This window comes from Populus euphratica, unplaced genomic scaffold (genome assembly GCF_000495115.2).
Source record: "Populus euphratica unplaced genomic scaffold, PopEup_1.0 scaffold54.1, whole genome shotgun sequence".
In the NCBI taxonomy this organism is placed as follows: Eukaryota; Viridiplantae; Streptophyta; class Magnoliopsida; order Malpighiales; family Salicaceae; genus Populus; species Populus euphratica.
Window position 1 is genome coordinate 389,609 of NW_011499910.1, and position 20,895 is coordinate 410,503.

Sequence of the window (20,895 nt, forward strand, 5' to 3'; positions counted from 1 at the left end):
CCTTTTTCCTTGCAGATTGCAGATTTCTTTACCAAGACACATTCCATCTCTCGTTTTCGTTTTCTAGTTGGCAAACTCTCAATGCTCATAGCTGTCACATCGTGAGTTTAAGGGGAGATGTTAAATAATATTTATGTAGTCTTATTTATTAAGGGTAGATTAGTACTTTCAGTTTAATCTATGTATACTTTATTTGTATTTAAGTTAAGGTTAAACATTCATAATATACAGATTATTCAGAATTCTAACCTTCTTTTTGTGTTTGATCTTAATTATTTTAACAGTAATGATAGTAGAAAATTTTAAGTAACTAGATCTAGAGATCTATAATAAACATATTTAATTATAGTAATGATAGCAAAAACTTTTAGAATAAACATATTCTATTATTCAATGAGAATTCAAAATTGTCTTCATATGGGAATTGTAAGAAAGAAGATCATGATTTTGGGTCGAAGTACTAATTCAAATATCGAACATATATAATCATGGTTTTAACATTGAATTCTTCTAGATATTTGTAATATAGTCCACTTATACAAAATTGTAATATAAATTATGAAGTATGTAATATCCATAGAGAGTAGGTTTCTTGTTCCTTTTTGTGATTCTCATTTTTTAAATTGTCCTAACTAGGCTTTCATTCTTTTTCTTTTTTGTTTCTATTAAAAAATGATTCTCAAGAGCAATTTATTTTAATTTCTTATAGGTAAATAGTTTTTTTTGGATTTGAGTTTGTATTATAGGAGAAAGTAGCGTAATAATTCTAAAATTTCAAACCATTTAGTGAGTAGAGAAATATAAAAAAAAATAAGTACAATCAATCATATAAAAGCATATATAAAATTTACATGGTTCATCACCTTGTAATCTTCTAATTTTTATAGTGAATGTCTATAAATAGAAAATTACAAAGTGTTGCACAAAATTATTCTCTCACCTAAAATCCAAAACCTTTTTTTTTGTCCTCTCTCTAGTTAACAAAGTGTAAAGAATCTTGAAATATGATAATTTTAGACTTTTATATGGACTACGTATATGAATATCTATTTTGTCGTTTGGACCCATAATTTAAGATAAACTCAACAAATTTTAATATTGTCTTAAATTGAGAAAACTTACAAAACTTGAATTTCTTTTTTATCACCTCCACTAAGCACCTCTAAAGTAATACACAAACCAATTAAGTTTAAGAAATGATTGAACTTTATTGTAGAGATGGACTTTATCAACATATTTGATTGATATCTAGATTGAAGTGATATCTCACATCTCCCTCTCGCCAACAAAGTGTAAATAATGGAAGCACAAACAAATAAGTTATACCCTGAAATATGATAATTTTAGACTTTTATATGGACTAAATACATGGATATTTATTTTGTCATTTGGACCCATAATATAAGACAAACCCAACAAATTTCAATATTGTCTTAAATTAAGCAAACTTATAAAACTTGAATTACTCTTTGATCACCTCCACCTCTACCAAGCACCTCTCAAATACTAAACAAACCAATTAAGTTTAAGCAATGGTTGAACTTCATTATAAAGATAGACTTTATGAGCATATTCAATTGATATCTAGATTGAAGTGATATCTTATATTGATATGTATGGTCTTTTCTTGGTATATTCAATTCTTGACCAAATGAATAGAGCTCTAACTAATACTATGCATAATAATCAACTCATGTAACAAATAGCGATTACCAACCAAACCTCCCAACCATATATCTTCTTTAACTACCTCTTTCAATGTCATATATTCACCCTCTATTTTAGACAAGGTAATAGTGAATTGCGAAATTTCTTTTCAACTAATAACACATCTTAAAAGAATTAAAACATAACTTGTTAGTAATCTTTTGTCAAAATCACAATGTAATTTGAATCTATAATATCCTCAACTCTACTTCTAGTGCTATAATAGCTATCATTTACCAAATCAACGAATGTGATACATTAAAGATAACAAAGTATCAATTCAATGGCCTACTAATGAAGTCTACCAAGATTTTTCACAAACCTGTTGACCATATTAATGATATATGAAATGTCTGGATGAGTGTAAACCATAGCATTATATATTGCTTCCAACTATATTAGCATATAGAACTCTTGACATATGCTCCTTCTCCATCTTAATTTTTGGTGATAAAGCTGAAGATAATCTAAAATAGAATGTAAGTAGAGTACTCTTTTACTTGCAATCTTGAATATTAAATGCTCAAGTATCTTTTGAAGATACTTTCTTTGTCATAAGTATATAACTGCTCAAAACTTCCAACTCTATGTAACTTTATATTTAAAATCATTTTTGTTGCGTCTAAATTTTTTATTTCAAAATTACTACTTAATTTATCTTTAAAATTATTGATGCAACACATATTCTTGAAGAGAATCAATATGTCATCACTATATATCAATAAATAAACAAATGAATCCTCTGAATGCTTTCTAAAATACACACAACTATTATAAATTATGAAGCATACATAATAAATACATATTATTAATAAATTTCAATTTTAATTAAACACCGTTTTTCTAACAGAAAGATATATATTCAATTTTTAGTGAACATTTATAAATCATAGATTATGGCAGCACAAGTTCAGTAATATGAACGAGAGAAGTGAAGTAGACAAGCATCCGCAAATGAATAAAAACTCAAGCCGACAACCTGAACCATTTCACATTGCAGTATTCGTATTCTTCAATCATTGTAAGAGTTACTAAGTGGCCATTTCACATTGCATTATTCTTCCATTATTGAATCTCGATTTTTTAAAAAATAATCCTAGTTCTTAAATTTAATTTAATGTTTGGTCGAGGGAACTGTAATGGGTAATATAAAAACCATATATAAATACAAAATTCGTACATAAATAGAATAAGACTTAATTTAATTCTTATACTTTTTAATACAGATCTCTTTAATTAATAAGTTTTATTCAATTCTAAAAACATAATTTACTCTAATTCCTTCTTTTCTTTTTAATTGTTACTTATTATTAAATCATATAAATAATTTATTGTTTATTTGAGCGATTGATGTTTCTATATACATTTGATGAAATTAAAAATCAAACTTTTAATACAATTATATTTTTAGAAAGTATTTTTTAAAATTGAAAAATTTATATGTGTGTGATAAAGAAATATTAAACAACCTCCTCCCTTATATATATATATAAGAATTTTGCTTTTATGTTTTCTAGTTTTCAGATCTAATAGTGTAAATTGAGTTAATTAAATTCAATAGTCCACATATGAATATAAAGATAAAAAATATAAATATAAATGTTTAAAGAAATATTTGTGAAAAACATTAAATTGAATATCGTTGTTAATTTCTACCTTTTTGTCTCTCCTTTTTAAAGGAACAAAAAATTTGCTAAGAAATAACTTGAGATATATAGAAATATAAATCAAAAATCCGATTTTGTTTCTTTTTGCGCAACCCAAATATGTTTTATGTTGTTTTTACGCTTCCAAATAAAAGTTCCCATTTAGTTATATAAAAGTCAATTAGCAAGTTGTAAAATTTGTAAGTAGGATTATAGATTGATCAGGTAGCTGAGCTTAATTATATATGTTACTTAATAATTCATGAACTCAGAAGATATTGTAGTTTTGTTCTTACCTGTTCATTTTGCTATCAACTTCAACGAGCATATCTAAGAACAAGGAGAATTTCTTACCTGGTCATTTTGCTATCCACTTCAACGAACATATCCATGCAGTCTCTTTTTCTGACAATTATTTTGAAATCCATTTGTTACTCAAAATTTATTATATCTGAAGGGCCAAAGAAGAAAGATGATGAAAATGGTTAGACAAATTATTCAATTTTGGGATTATGTTAAGAAGTTAGATGATGGGATCTTATAAAATTCAAAATCTCAAAAGATAAATTGCAAGTGAAAAAGAAAATTAATAAACATGTTTTACATAAAACAAATATAAAAATATAAATGAAAATAAAATATGAAGAATGAGTTGCTTATTATAATAACATTTGGTAATTTCTAGAAATAATAAAATAATAATTATAATAAAGAGATGAGATAAAATAAAATAAAATAAAAGATAGATATTGACCTGTATTTAGTGGTAATGTATAAAACAAAGTGAGTATTATTATATTCTCTTTAATTAATAAAGAACAAGACAAAATAAAACTTAGAAAATTTTATTTTATTTTTGATATATATTATCATTAAACTTACAATATTTAAAACCATACATAGAAATCATCTTTTTTACTATAGTTTATAAAAAGTGTTATTTTATTACATTAAATTAAAATAATAATTTCTATCCTTGTTAAAATCATGTTGAAAAAACATTTGTAATTTATTGCTAGGAACATATAAGTTATTTTAAGAGATAAATTGCAAGTGAAAAACACCACAATCAATAATTGTTTTAAAAATTATGTATAAGAAATAAATTTGTCAAAACTATATAAAAGATAAACAAATCTAGAATTTAAATACTGAAAACCCGAAATATGTGATACAAAGCGTTGTTTTATGCAATCAATTACGCTTTAAATTGCATAAAGTTAGAAAATTAACTTACCAAGACATGTTATAAACTGTATTAATAACAACTTTCTCGATAATCTAGATTTTAAACTTTAAATGGTTTTTGCAATTTAAAATACTTTAATAAATCATTGTAATTTATCAAAAAAAATTAAAATATTTTAATAAATCATTAAATTTATATTAATTTTTTTTAATAAATTTGACTTAGTAGTTTGATTTTAATTAATTAATTAATTTAATATTTGTTTTGTTTGACTATGATTATAGCTAGGTTTAGTTTTGTTAGTAAGTTCTCTGACTCTCCCAAGTATTATTTTTGTACTTTTCTACGCTAAACCATGTTTTTAATTAATGATTATAATAATTAATTAATAAATATCTCATATGTAAAAAAAATAAAAATAAGAAGAGGAATCTAGCTTGAGGTCTCATTGCTATCCTTTTAAAGATATGTTAAATATACAATTAATGTGGCTTTTGTAGGCTCTTAAATTAAACTTCAAGGCTTTTTTGTCTAACATGCATCAAGGCTTCCTTCCATCTTTTAGCCCATTCTTGTAAGGGCAATAATGAAAATAGTCAAAACATAAAGGGGTAAAATTGAACAAATAAAAAAGTTTCTTGTAAAACCCTAAACCCCCAACACCTCCGCCTATATAAACCACAGCTAAAATCCTTCACCTCCATCTCTTCACCTGGCCCCTGCAACTCCAATCTCACGTGTCAAGGTGTGCGCCTTCTCTACACTACTTTCAACCTCTCTCATTCTTGTTTCACAGTTTGCACTGCATTTTTATTCTCTTTTGTATTAATTTTGAACTAATTGATGTAAATCTTGCGTGTTTTGAGTGTTGAAGAGCACATATCGAAGGCTTGCAGGTGGTTTATTTCAAAAAATCTGTGAGCTCAAAGCTTGTGCAATATCATAAATCACCCATTAAAAAAAAACCTTTTGACAATATACCTGTTTGCTTGAGGATTTTTTGTGGGGTGATGCACATTTTTTTATTCATTTGCTATTATTTTTGAAAGTTATGCTTTTGTATGGATTTGGGTCTTCGTTTTGATAAGAAATGCATGTTTCTGGATCTGGGTTTTTGCCTGTCTTTATGTTTGGTGGCTTTATCTCTTTGGATTTTTTTTTGGGTTTTGTAAAGCCAATTTGCAGAGCAAGGGTGTCGAAAATGGCACAACTTGCATTGAAGTTTGGCGATACTAATAGCAATTCTCCGTGCCTATCAAATCTTGATTTCATTTTGATTATGGCCTCGAACAAGTTGCTACATTGGTTATTCTTTTCTTTGTTCTTTTTTATTCTGTTTTGATGTTATAGTTGTTGTGGGAATCTAGTGTATGAAAATAGGCATTTAGGGATTGTTGCTAGTTTAGGTACTGAAATTTCTTTGTTCTTTTGATGTTTAACAGGGTTTGAATTGTGTGATTGAAGATGTCGAATCCGAAAGTTTTCTTTGACATTCTAATTGGCAAGATGAAAGCAGGGAGGATTGTGATGGAACTATTTGCTGATGCTACTCCAAAAACTGCTGAAAATTTCCGTGCTCTATGCACCGGGGAGAAAGGGATTGGAAATGCTGGGAAACCTTTACACTATAAGGGTTCGACTTTCCATCGCATAATCCCAAACTTCATGTGTCAAGGTGGGGATTTTACTAGGGGTAATGGAACTGGAGGAGAATCAATCTATGGCGCAAAGTTTGCAGATGAGAACTTTAAGCTGAAGCATACAGGGCCTGGTGTTTTATCAATGGCAAATTCTGGACCGAACACAAATGGTTCCCAATTCTTCATTTGCACTGAGAAGACCTCATGGCTTGATGGGAAACATGTTGTTTTTGGGAAAGTTGTAGATGGCTATGGCGTTGTTCAGGAAATGGAGAAGGTAGGGTCCAATAGTGGGACGACAAAGGAACCTGTTGTTGTTGAAGATTGTGGTCAAATAATAGAGAACTGAAGTGCATGATCAAGATAATGTCTTAGATGTATTTCACGTAATTAAGTGCTGCAAGCTTTATCTTTTGCAACAATGTAGTTTTTCATTTGAACTTGTAAAGCAATGCTCATCTTGTCATTTGCAACCTTAACCCCTGTTGTGTATATATGAGCTCCGTTTCTGGGAAATATTAAATTCTTGCTTGTTTGAACTTTTTAACACAAACAAAAGGGATACAGAAATTGAATTTATTTGAATAAAACTTCACAAAACTTCGCAATCAAATATTAGGGATTGCAAATGCAAATCAAGCTCACATTCAAATATCTTGTTATCCAAAAACCTGGATATACTTAGAAGTAACTCGCAAGAAAACCACACTAATTTTGTTGATGGCAAAATCACAAAGATGACTGCCTCAAGAAGATACTGTAGTCTTTCTGCCTCTATAATTTCTTCAGCCTAGGTGTGTGTGTATATATATATATATATAAATGATCAAAGCTAGGTTACACAGGTTCATATCCAGCTAAGAAACAAGTGCCAAGCCGAATTTCAAATCTTATTCTATTTATTGGATGAGAGGCAATGTATTTTAACTCTATTTGCTTAATTAAATCAACCAATCAATTCAAGCCACCTCATTATTTAATTCAAGTTATAAATTCCACCAGGGTCTGGTTACCATGGTTTGGAACTTGCAGGCAATGTTTGCTTTGTTGCCGATTAATGTTCTATGACCTGTTTTAGTGTTTGCAAAGTTGTTTATGGGCAAGATGCATAGAAAAGATTCTACTCAAGCTGCGTTGAACTGGATGACTGTCTTGAAGAAGTTTTAGGTTCATTTTCTCTTTAAGTTTAGCTAAGAGCAGTTGTAAGCCCCAAAACACCCTATAATAAGATCAAACAAGTCTAATTATATTTAGGTAAGTTTAGAGCTATCCATAGGTTCATCATTTACTTGAACAATCCAAATATTCATTACGAGCTTCTTCTTGTAGATTACTAATGGCGGCAATCTGCTAATTGTTGCACAAAATGGAAGCTCGGAGGCTTTAATTTTATTTCTTCCTGCCTTTTTCTTGGTTTCTTGGTGAAGCAGAGAATCTACATGTCGAACTTTTATGAATGCTGCTGCTTTGTTTCTTCCTTTTCTCTTTTCTTGGTACAATAGAGAATCCACTGGTCATACTTGAGACATAACTGCTCAAATCCTACCCCTCTATCACAATTCAAGAGCAGCTTTCGTTCCTTATGGTATTCTTTGATATGGGTTATTATTCTCCATACAGAGTACACTACTCTATCACTCAGAAGTCTGGCTTGATGTGTCAGTGTACTCTGTGAAGTTTTCTTTGCTTGCAAATCCTCTAGTTATGTAGTTATCCCCAATGATCTATTTTTCATACTAGCAGTTTAGCATAGAAGTTTTATCCTTACACACAGACACAGCGAGCTTCTTTGCATGCATCGCTAGTATTTCCAATCTCATTCTTCAACGACATAAAAACTCAGACCTCTTTTCAGATGTTGCTGCTTTATTTATGTATTACAATAGAGAGTCTACAACTCAAATAACCTTAGGATCACTGCCCAGATCCCCACCCAAGCTCATACAGCTCGAGCCAAATGCCATCTCTTGGTGGACATACTTATTTTACTACAAATTATTTCTTATATAACATATATAGCTTATTTTCTTATTCTTGTATAAATACTATTACGTACTACAGCTGACGAAGAAGCAACCTGGCCTGAAGTGTCAATCTCTGAAATTGAAGTTGGTTGCAAATCCTTCTAGATAGCTGGTTATAGAGAAGCCATATATATGCTCTCTGACTTTATTCTGATACTAGACTAGAATTACAGGGCCTTTTTTTTTTTCCCTCTTTTTTCTTACTTTCGAAGTTGAAAACTATGGAACTAATAACGGGTGTCTGGTGTCAGCAACATCCTATGTACTTGAAAAAATATCATCCAGAAAGACTTGATCGGCTAGCATGTCTTATGGCGGACAATCTTTCGGCAAGCCTGCAGAACAACAGTGCATAAACAGCTATAAATTACACTAATTAATTAAGAACTAATGATCAGCAGAGAAACAGCAAAGCCAAGAAGCACGTATCTTGTCCTTACTTAATGAGCTTTTCTTTATTAGCTTCCACTCTCTCTTTACCAATCTTCTCGAGATTGTCAAGGTTTTCTTTGCTCGAGTTGTCCATCGAGGCTTCGGCATATGTCAAGTTATCAACCTGGTTAACATTCAAGGAAAATGTATGATCATTTGGTTTTCATTAGACAATGCCAATCATTCAAGCATTGCAACATCTTTAATCATGAATTTGGCAGCATAAAAAACACATGAACAATTGTAGCTACCACCTGTGGAGCTTCATACGGAAAGGAAGGGGGTCGTAAATACCTGAATGAGGATATAGTTGTCTTCTAAACCAGAGAACTGAAAGAAACTGGATGTATATATTTCAACCATCTCATTCGATCCTGCCATCAAGACATCAGTCAATGGGCGAGATTGTTCAGGTCCAAAAAACCAGTTGACGAGTCCCCATGCGGTGTCAGGGCTTCCAACCTCGAGCTTGTTAGTTCCTTTTGATGATCCAGTTCCAAGGGAAAGAACAAGAAGTTTACGAGCATTGATTTTCTTTTCTTTCATCGCCTCGCATATAGCCAGAAAGGTCTGATAAAAACATTGTCAAAAGCAATTGACTATCTCCTTCAAATTTATTGAAGATAGATAATATACATAGAACAAGGTTACATAAACTGTGACTTACAGGATTGTTAACTGCAACGCCCCCATGCATCAACCGGGTTGTATTCCCTGGAAGTTTTAAGAGTACGAGGAGGGGGACGATCAAATATACTCGTGCCATGACAAACCTGTTTGAGCTCGGTGGTAGTTGAAAAATAGCTCGGTGGTAGTAGCTCTCAATCCAAGTACTTTAAGTGTTTATGATAAGAAGATCAAGTGAAAAAGATATAAAAAAATTCTTCCCCTCTCTTCTTATAAAAAAAAATCTTTGTTCGGCCAAAGTGACTTCCAAAAGAAACCAAGGTCACATATTTATATTCTCATGCTATTAATATTTACAACAATGTCCTCATGTCTAGTTCATGTGTTTTTCATTTAACCAAACACCTCATCTTAGCTTTTTTTTTTAAATATCATATATATAAGTTCTTTTCTTTAAAATTTCCTTTTAAATTATCCAGTACTACTTTTTCCTTTTCTTTTTCATTTAACCTATTTCATTATCAAGTTAGACTTTCAATAGTTTATAAACACCATATAAATTTTATATGAGGGTTTACATATTAGGAATTGATGATGATCAAATATACTCGTGCCCGAGGAGGAAGGTAGGTTGGTGCTACAGACGACCCAAGACATACTTCTGATAGCTGAACATCCATTGACTTCTCATGCCTTTCCTGCATTTTTTCATCAGAAAGGATAATGGCATGACATTATATATCCAGTTGCCTTTTTATTTTGACAAAAAATTTAAAACACATCAAGCCATTATTTATTACTGTTACATTTTTCTAAGTATATACGGACAAATGATTACCAGACAAGGCGATGCTGCCAGTTTAGGAACAGTGGGAGAATGGACATGCACATCTAGTTGACATGACAAATCCATCATGGCTTGAACTTTAATTTAAATTAATTTTAATATTAATTTAGTTAAATTAAAATGTTCTAATTGATTAATTTATAATTAAGTTGACGTGCTTAGCATAGTGAATTTTAAAAAAATAAATTTAAGGATAAAAATTAAAATAAAATTATTTTGGACACACAATGACAAGCAAATTAACCCAATGACTTCATGTAAACTACAAAATGGTATCATGAAATTACCAATTAGCGGTGTGTTTTCTACAAAACGAGGATATTATACGTTGTTTTTTTTTTTAAATTACTTGTGAACAATTTACACAGAATTCCTCTATTATTCAGTAACATCGCCACAGCTTGCTCTTGACGAATAATTTTCCTATAGTTTACCACAGAATCAAGAAGAATGACCTTCGATGTGCAGAAAACTGTTGGCTGTAGAAGCTTGATATCAAAAGAAGGAATTATCACATTAGTCAGATTCTCAGAGAGCATTGTCTCTTTCAATAATTTCTGGATTATGTCACGCAGAGGACCGCCATCATACCGGGGAGAACACAACGGTAAGATAAGAAACCAGATGGAGCGGATGATATCTAGAAAGCTAGAGCTCATCAATTTGTCACCTGAGCTCTTGCCATTATACCTGTTAACATGAGCTAATAAGTGCGTGCCAGTTTCTCCATCTGGAAAACAAATTAACAAACTAGTACTAACGTTTTCGACGAACTGAAGAATTTGCTCCGACTCCTCAAGGTTAAACTTTGCAATGTCTTTTGCAGCATTTGGGATTGGGTTACTTTCTTTTAGCGTGGTAACCAATTCTCCCAGAAGAGTTCCAACGTCAGGCTCGGTTTTCTGAGGAAATATAACAGCAGCATTTTTATGATAAAAGTCATTGATATCTTTTGCAGCAAACAAAGGTCGTTTCTGATCATTTGGTGCAGTAATCATAGCTGCTATAAGCCCTCCTGTGCTAGTCCCAGCAATGTAGTCAAAATAATCTGCAATCCTCACATCTTTGTTTCAGGATCCAACTCCTGCGAAATTAGATAAGGAATGATACCTCTCACTCCCCCACCATCAACATTCATTAAGAATGGTGATACAGATTCGAGTTTTTGATTGCTTATATGATAATTATTAGAAACTTATATGTTGCTAATTTTAGAACTTATGGGATTAGTTATAATGCACGCAAACTCCTAACACCACATTAATTAAAAAAAAATGGTGATAAGTTCTTCATCCGATCCATTCACAAACACTGTATTGCCTACAATTTTTTAAAGTAAACTAAGAACACGTACAACAATAGCAACAAGATTAATACTTGTTAATGTCAATATTGCAGAAGTTATAGGATTTCTCAAACAAAAGATTTTGGTTAGGAAACTTTGAAATGCTGGAGAATGCATGAATGCAAATTACACAAGTGCTCACTGCGGGTTTGCCATCTAGAACTGAAACTTGAACTTGTTAGGAAGTGTACGTAGCCAAGGGTGGAGCCTCACTGGGGCATAAGGGGGCAACTGCCCCCTTACCTTTTTATAAACATGTTTACGTGCAGAAACATAAATTAAAAGTTGAAAAGTCTCATGAATGGAAGGGAAGTTACAGAAAAATATGAGAAATAAAAAAGAGAAAAGGAATAGTACTCTGTGTCTTCATGTCCAAATAAAGCAAATGCATGTTTCGTGGAAAATCATCCATTTTTGGATTTTTTATATGCATTCTATTAAAATCACAATATTTTTTTTTCAGCAACGTTTATTTTTATATGATTTGGGCTATTTTGAAAAAAATATTTTTAATGAGATTGATAATAAAATCATCATGAAATAATTTTAAAATATAAAAACTTGAACATAACAATTATAATATAAATTTTTTTATTTTAAAAATGTTCTTAAATTAATTTCATTTGATATGAGTTAGAACATGTTTGAGAGTGTGATTGCGGTTATTTTTTAAAGTGTTTTTCATTCATAAATATATTAAAATAATATTTTTTTTTATTTTAAAAAAATTATTTTTGATATCAGTGCATCAAAATAATTTAAAAACACAAAAAAAATATTAATTTGAAGCAAAGAAAAAAATAAAAAAATTTATTTTTTTTAAAATACTTTTAAAATACAAAAATAAACAGGACTTAATATATATGTTTCGAATTAATTTATATATATAATACATAATATCAAATATTTATCAGTAATTTTGCCCTCATTTAAATTTTTTTATCTTCACCACCGTACGTAGCTGCCTCTTTACCACTCAAAGAGAAAGCACCAGCTCTTCTCCATCTTACATAGAAAAACTACGGCTTATTCGTCAATCTGAAAAGCGGGAAATATTTACTCAAAAGGGGGAAGAATTCATATCCGAGGAGGGGAGCAAAGCAAGTAGTTGATACCAATGATTTGTACTCATCTGGTATTGTCTTTCCTCCCATGAGTTCGATCAATCTTTTCATTTGTAACCCTAGTAAGATATGTAGGTCATGCAAAACAAAATATTTATAAAACCAAATCCAAAGATCGATTCAGCCTAAGACTCGGATCATGATTAATGATCAAGCTTTGAGTTTTTTCTTTTCTTTTCAAAACGATGTATTTTTATTCTTTTTTTAGTGACTTGACCTGAGCAGATCTCATGTCGACTGATTATCAAATTGAGCAGGCCAATCTTCTAAAAACATGCTAAACTTCGTGTAAGAGTGAGGATGTGAGTGGACGGCTGGAAGATTTATGGACATATGACAAATTAATAAATCCCAGCCCCATGAGATTGTTGACTTCTTGTCCACTCTTTGAGAATGGACCAGCTCTTCTCCGTCCTATATAGCAAAAGTAAGGGTGATTTAGAAATGTGAACAGAAGGAAATATTACTCGGGCGGCAAAATTAGGTGGTTCAATGCAATTCTCGTGTAAGAAATATTTTTGGTTACTTTGTTTACAATTTTAGCAGTAAACTTTTTATGCATTTATATGAAGCCCGAAATGTTGTTGAAAATTGAAGTTATGTTGTTGGCTTAGCTTCACGAACGGTTATTTCCGTAACCATTCTTTGCTAATATTTCAAGAAGATAGCTCCAGCATAAACCCATCTTCCATGGAAGCTCCCTTGAATGTTGTAGTAAACTTTTTTTTTTTTAGATTAACGTGGGTGTCCGGGTCAGCTTGCGCGCACCACGACTAATCTCACGGGCCCTGAAGTTAACGACCATGTAAGCCTCCAGTGGCCATCATATGAGCAACCAAGAACTCGAACTTGAAACCACAGAGGGAGCAAACCCCTTGATCTCAAGTCTTTACCACTTGGTCACCACCTAGATGGTTAATGTTGTAGTAAACTTAATTAAGAAGATGGAGGATATCAACCACTAGCCACTAACCACAGTCAATCATCAACCGTCTTCACACTATCACTAACAATTTGTGTTTACACTTAAAATCTGATTTTTCATTCTTTTAATTTGTATATAAATAGACAATTAAATTTATGTTATTATATGTAAGAAATATAAAAGAAAAATAGTAGAGAGAAAGAGAGGGTGTGTTTGAGAGCTTAACAAACTTCTTATTTATGAAATAAAACGTTGTGTTTTACTCTTCAAAGGGTTTCAAAGCCACTACCAGTGACCTCTCCCATCAACAACTGGTATCAAAACCTTGTTCGTAAAAATTAGAAGAGTTTTTTAGATGCACCTGAATTTTCAAAGTTGTCAAAAATATATTTTGATCATTTCACAGTATAGAGTTCATCACTAAAAACTCAACGGTGCAAAAATCAGCCTAATCAAAGCTAGTGTTGTCCCACACACACCTCCTGAAGATTTGCCACTATCACCCACGAGTCTAGAGGAAGAAGACGACTAAGCCACATGCATGCCATATTGGAGCCGAGTCGAGCCAACCAAATGAAGCCATAACCCGAGTCACCAAGTTGTTCAGCCAAGCCAAGCCATCAAGTTGTGCTAAAAGAATATTTTTGGAATATCCCCGATTCAACCCTAGAGAATTGACTAACATCTAGAATTGGTTTTTTGACTAATTCAACCCATTTTTGACCTATTTTCAACCAAGTCAGATCAATTTTCTACTATTTTGACCATTTTGGATTCATATGTGGTGTCCATATTTTTCAAAATTCAACTCCTAAAAAGTGATATAGTCATTTAAATAATAAAAAGACTATAAAAAATGCATAAACACTCATCTAGAAGCTAACCAGAGATAATTATAATAATTGGTGTATCAGATTAAAGGCATTTCTTAGCTCATAAGAATGCTCATAAGAATGTATAGAGGTTGTGGAATGTGGTTATAATGAACCAAATTTTAAAGAAGTAGAAGATTCTCTATAAGAGGCATAAAAGCAAGTCTTTAAAGTCAATAGAAAGAAAGATAACAACGTAAAGACCATTATTTATCTAGGTTTTGATGAAGCCACATTTGAGATTATTGCTTCCAACAAAAACATCAAAAGAAATATAGGAGGCTCTCCAATAGAAATACAAAGATGCTGATAAAATTAAGAAGATTTGTCTCTAATCTTTATGAGGTGAATTTGAATTATTGCAAATAAAGTGCTCAGAATCTATTTTTGATTATCACACAAGAATCATAGTGATAGTCAATCATATAAGAAGAAATGGAGAAGCCCTCAAATATGCTTAGATTACAAAGAACATTTTAAAATCCTTATATCTAAAATTTGATTTTGTTGTTATCACTATTAAAGAGTCTAAAGAACTGGACAAGTTGATGGTGGATGATGAGCTTATAGGTTATTTATAAGCTCATGAACAAAATATTATGAAAAGAAATAGAGATAACGCAATTTAGCATGCTTTACAATCAAAATTATCCCTTAAAAAAGACAAATATAAGCAATGAGAGACTTTAACAAGTGGATATACCACCATAAAAAGACCAGCTGCATTATTTGTCTAACAAGGATTAGGTGAGAATCAAGAGAATATATGTCATCTAGATTTTGAAGCCAACAATCACATGTATGAACAATAAAATCTATTTGGTGATCTAGATGAAACCATGTACAAGGGTAAATCACCTTTAAAGTTACCTTAAAAGTTCTAGTAAAAGGTAAAGGTAACATTACAATCAGGTTGAAGAGTGATGATCATAGATACATCGTAGATGTTTACTATATTTCAACCATAAAGCACAATATGTTGAGTGTAGGTCAACTTTTAGAAAAAGATTATACTCTTTTCATGAAGAATTGTCATCTAATAATCAAGGACTACAATGAGAGATTAATTGCTTTTGTGAAGATGTCTAAGAAAATGATGTTTCTTATAAATATCTAAAATGACATAATAAAGTATTTGAGTGTCATCTCCAATAATGAAGAATGTCTCTACATCTAAGACTTGGACATTTGAATTTTACAAGTCTAAAGATATTAGCAAGCAAGAAGATGGTTAAAGGTGTCACACCCTCATAAGAGCATGGCGTCGCGGTGACCCTTCCTGGAATGGGGAAATGATGTCGATGTCTTTGTTTTGTGAATAAAAGAGTTGTCACCTAGTATTATGGTCACTAGGAACCTTAACTGGTCTTTAAAGATTCTAAAGCGAGGGACTGGTTGCCTAAATGGAAGGTTTTAGCACCCCTACTACGCTCTACCTAAGTTAAGTTGCTTGGTATTTGGTTTGCCTTATAATTGTTATAGTGTTGGTGTTCTGTAATAAGTTTTTCTAAGATGAGTTTGCTATGATGAATGAACTTGGGTTCAAAGTCTAAAAGAAAGAACTCTTGATCAATGTGGATCACATCTTTAGATATGTCTATAGAGTGTCAAGGAGAACTGATACAAATCTTTTGAAATCTGTGTTTGATTTGAAATAAATTTACAACCTATGAATTAAGAGACAACTAAGATAGAAATCTAAGGAGATTCAATGTACTTAAAAGTTTATTTTTCTCTTAGTATTTCAAGTGTTCGCGGCTCATAAATCACAAGGAAGAGAAACAAAAAAACTAAGTTAGAAATCTAAAGAAATTTAAGGTGCTTTAAAAGCCTATTTTTACCTTAATATTTCTTACTTTCACATCTCATAAACCATGGAACAAAAATTGAAATGTCCCCAATTATAATTGAGACTTTTTTAAAAAATGTGTAATTAAATTGTTCTAAATAACATTTTGGGCACAAATCTACCCTTATGTTAAAAATGAATGAATTGTATTAATCTTAAAAACACTTTGGACATTTACCTTTCATAGGTTTCTTTGTCCTTATATTATTAAAAGATAATGACTTATTATTCCTAGAAAAAATATTTTCAATATTAACCACTTGAGATTTTTTTATCCAAATATTAACAGTGAATAATAGAAAATTATTTCTAATAATATTTTGGATATTAAGCTCTTTAGGATTTTTTTATCCAAATATTAATAGTGAATAAGACGAATTCCCTAAAAATAAAATTTTTATATTTTTGGAATATTGGCCAACACCCTTTGAAATTTACAAACATGTAAAATCCAAAATGCAAGAAAATAATTTTTGTATTTAAGAAATCCATGTGAAAACACATTTTCAAAACTTCAAATATTTATTTTTTTATAAAAAAATGTTCAAAATATATTAGGGTATTGACTATATGCAACACACAAGAAAAAATTTTTTTAGGGGTTGAGTCCAGCTCTACTTGTATGGCTGGGCTAAACCCAGCAAGTCTAGCCGTGTCACTTGCCCAAACTAGTGACCCAGCTAGGCAAAAAAAAAGGTACGCGTGAGTTTCCTCACACGTGCATGTCTGGTTACTATTCAAGTGAATTATAATTCACTTGAACAATACAAAAATAGAAATATCAATGCATGCAAAAAGATGAGGAGAACAAATATGGAGGTGGAAATAAAAGGATGACAATGATGTTAAAGGCGTGCTGGCTAGTCTATCAGTGTTGTCGTCTATTTCGGCTCTTTCCCCTCTATTCTCTATTGGTGTCCATCTCCTGAGCTTTTATCTTTGTATATTTATCCGTCTCTTTACTTGTTTTAGCTCCTCTGTTCTTCCCTGTTTTGCAGATCTTGTTTGCAGAAAATAGAGCAGAGACCGAAAGGCAATCCTTGTTTGTTTTTGGCTTTTGATAATCTTAAGAAACCATAATCTTTATGTTGTTTCCTTCTACTTTTTACTCTCCGCCTCTTTCCTCTTCTTTGTTCTCTCTTCTCCCTTAATCTTTTTTTCTCTTTTCTTTTTTTTTTTAGGTCAGCCCCAAAGGTTTATATAGCCTTTATGGAGCTTTATTTAAGAAACAAAATACACTAATATGGGATACAATCTTGGTTGACTTGCAATTAAATAAAGCAAATTAGAAAAACAAAATATTCTGATTGATTCTGTGATCTCAGAAATTATTCTCCACGTGTAGAATCCCAACCATTAAATTGAGGGTGTTCACAGTTCTGTTTGGTTCGGTTTAGACTAAAAAAACAAACCAAACCAAGTTATATTAATTTTGTTAATTATTAATCGAATTGGATCAAAATCCAGTTCAAACCAAACTAGTTTGGTTCGGTTAAATCCAGTTTTTTTGGAAAAAAATTAGGAAACCAAATCCCTTCACAGATCAAACACTAAATTTTCCTTGTTTGGAATTTTATATTTCCTGCTATTACAATGTAGTTTAGCTAACCATTTAGAGGATTTTGTAATAGATCCATCTTTGTTGTAGTAAACAACAAAAACTATAAATTCATCTTCGGTCATTAATCATTGTTTCTTATTGATATGCCTTGGATCCCTAGGCAAACACCAAGTACTGGATCAAAAATTACCTTGTTGTGTTTTTTCTAAATGAGTCGTCTCCTTCTGTCACAACTACAACAACTTGCGCAGAAGTAAAGAAGGCTTGTGCAAAAGTAAAGAAGGCTAGAATCTTGATAATGTGGGACTTTTGAGATGGAGACAAACGCAGAGGCAAAGCAATTGAAATTTTAAAGGTGAAGGAAGATTGAGATAAATATTCTCAGGGGTTAAGGCATTGGTTTTTCGAGGTTTGGTTTCAATAGTAAACTATCTATACCCTTCTTAATTTATATTGCTTTGGTTTTTTGGTTGGTCCGGTTTGGTTTGTCGATTTCAGTTTTAAATCCAAAAGTGAACTGGACCTGTTAAAATTTATGGTTTTGAAAATCAATTTAATTAGGTTTTTTATCTCAATTCGATTATTTTGGTTAATTTTTCTTTGGTTTTCTTTAAATGATGGTACAACTCCCCTCTACGTTCCTCCACAACTAGCATAGGTGTTCAAAGCCATTGCCTTTAGACCAAATATGAAAAACTAGCAGGGATTTTTTGCAAGGTTCAGTGCGTGTAGAACAATGGTTTGTTCTACAAGTAACGTAATTAATTACCCAGGTTTGGGTTACCTTTTACCCTTTTCATATAGGGGTGGGTTGGTCTTGACCCATTTTCTTATTGGTCATGACTTAGTCTTTTTCCTCCTAGTTGTCATTAGTTTAGGTTTAGCCAAAGACCCTCAAGTTGCCTTTGAGGCTGGCAGGACCCCTCTTCTCTTTGGGTCCGGCCATGGCTTGGCCTCTTTTTAGGGCCGGCCAGGACCCGTCCTCTCTTTGGGTCCAGTCATGGTTTGACTCGTTTTTAGGGTAGGCCAGAATGCCTTTTCATTTAGGTCCGGCCGGTTAGGACCTCTCTTCTTTTGTGTTTAGCTACGACTTGGATTTTTTTGGGGGTCGGCCAGGACCCGTCCTCTCTTTAGGTCTGGCCATAGTTTGGCCCCTTTTTGGGGCTGGCTAGGACCCGTCCTCTCTTTTGGGGCCGATCAGGACCTTTTTTTTTGTCATGTCATGACTTGCCCCTTATTTCTTGGGCTGGGCCCAAAAATAGGTAACAAAAAAAGGTATGTCCCATATTGATCATCCAAATAAAGTATGTGAGAGTATTTTCCTTAACAAGCATGAAGAGCTAGTTTTGCTAAAGAGGTCGACTAGAAAGCAAATAAGCTACTGAAGTATATACAAATTGATGTGTTTGGTCCCATAAAGCCAATATCAACTAGACATAATAGGTACTTCCTTACCTTTATTGATAATTATAGCAAAAACATATGGTTATACTTTCTAAAGAGAAAGCTAAAAGTGTTAATTTTTTTAAAGATTTTTAAGCAATTATTGAGAAGCAAAGTGGTTATAACATCAAAACTGTAAGATCTGATCAAGGTTGAGAATATACATCAAATGACTTTGAAGTGTTTTATACACAACAATACATCAGGCATCAAACAATATTAACCTCTACACCACAACTAAATGGTGTAGCTAAGAGAAATAATTGCACTATTCTTGATATGGAAAGAAGTCTACTCAAAGCAAATAAGCTGCCTAAACAATATTAGGAAAAAGTTGTATCATGTGCAATGTATTTACTAAATATGCCTAATTAGAAGTTTGCAAGTTGTCACTTTAGAAGAAGCATGAAGTGGTCATAAACCAAGTGTTACTCATCTTTGAATCTTTGGTTATATGACCCATGCAAAGATCTCAAATGCAAGAAGAACCAAATTTAATGAGAAAAGTGAGAAATGCATCTTTGTTTGATATAGAGATAAAAGGATATGTGATTTATACTTAAAAGTATATTTTTATCAAGATTTATCTCATCATCTTGCACTTAAAGTATTAGTAAATTCCCTAACTTAAACATGTTTTATAATAACAAGTTTGATAATATAAGATATCTTTAATTTATAGTAAATGCTTATTTTAAATGTAGGCATATTTCAAAATTGAGAAGACAAAGAAAAGGTTAAGCTTGGAGAAGAAATGCTAATTCAATTCAAACTAGAACACCATTTTGTTATTGGATAATAACTGGAGCTATAGAACTTGGATTTAGGTTTGGTTTATATGTATGGAAAGCTAAGACATAGGTTTAAAACTTTCATGAAGAGTCCAAGATTTAAAATAGCCATTTTTAAGCTCAAATTGTAACCACAAAAGAGTTGTCGGAATCTGTCTTGCAGCCCAGACACTATTTAGTGTTCAGCCCATATCTCGAGTTCTAGAAGTCCAAATGATGTTATTCTTATTTTGTTAGAAAGTTAAGATAATTTTCTAAAACTATCATGAAGACTATCTATTCAAATTCTAATGTTAGAAATGATGTTTTTGGTAGAAAAGAAGATAAGGATTGTTACCAAGTTAAGAGGTGGCTACCCACTCAACAATTAGTCATCAAATCAATAGTTCTAAATTTTGGCCTATAAATAAAGACATTTGTCATGCATTTAGACATCTTGGTTTTCAGATCAAGATTATATTCTTGCTTTCTTTCTTTGTATTTTGTAATGTTCAAGTTTTATTCCATGTTATATTATCTTTAATCTCTTGTTCATACTTTTTATTTCCTTTACTATACTTATATAATTATGTTCTTATCTTATTTATCTATATTTTTCTTATTCATAATGTTCACCTAAGTTTATTATGTCAAGGTAAAAAGGTTACACTAATGGTTGACACGACTAAAAGATTAATGTCTTCTTCCAAGTGCAGGAGTGTCGAAGTAATAAATAACCCAACAAGACCGAGGTTGAACCATAAGGAGGTTACTTGTAGAAATTATAAACAACAACAATAGTAACAATAACAACAATAATAATAATAGTAGCAATAATAATACTAATAGTAGTAGTAGTAGTAGTAGTAATAATAATAATAATAATAATAATAA

General features: G+C 31.5%; 2 protein-coding genes across 2 annotated transcripts; one reads left to right on the plus strand and one right to left on the minus strand.

Annotated features, from left to right (window-relative positions):
• Positions 1-5,202: 5,202 nt before the first annotated feature.
• Positions 5,203-6,714, plus strand: LOC105133842 (peptidyl-prolyl cis-trans isomerase CYP19-3). Its single transcript, XM_011037974.1, has 2 exons — positions 5,203-5,287; positions 5,985-6,714. The coding sequence occupies exon 2, from the start codon at positions 6,007-6,009 to the stop codon at positions 6,529-6,531; it is 525 nt and encodes a 174-aa protein (XP_011036276.1). The 5' UTR covers positions 5,203-5,287; positions 5,985-6,006; the 3' UTR covers positions 6,532-6,714.
• Positions 6,715-8,483: 1,769 nt separating this feature from the next.
• On the minus strand, positions 8,484-11,110 carry LOC105133907 (patatin-like protein 1). The gene is made up of 5 exons (XM_011038071.1): positions 10,547-11,110; positions 9,874-9,963; positions 8,933-9,208; positions 8,647-8,762; positions 8,484-8,541 (listed from the first exon to the last, which is right to left on the minus strand). Exons 1-5 carry the CDS (start codon positions 11,108-11,110, stop codon positions 8,484-8,486), a joined length of 1,104 nt encoding a protein of 367 aa, XP_011036373.1.
• Between the last annotated feature and the right edge of the window lie 9,785 nt (positions 11,111-20,895).

Coding starts and splice junctions, on each gene's coding strand:
- LOC105133907 (XM_011038071.1), bottom strand. CDS start 11,110: ATGATTACTGCACCAAATGATCAGAAACGACCTTTGTTTGCTGCAAAA. Junction 9,964..10,546: donor TCATTCTTCTTGATTCTGTG/GTAAACTATAGG, acceptor GAAAAAATGCAG/GAAAGGCATGAGAAGTCAAT. Junction 9,209..9,873: donor ACCTTCCTCCTCGGGCACGA/GTATATTTGATC, acceptor TGTTTTTATCAG/ACCTTTCTGGCTATATGCGA.
- LOC105133842 (XM_011037974.1), top strand. CDS start 6,007: ATGTCGAATCCGAAAGTTTTCTTTGACATTCTAATTGGCAAGATGAAA.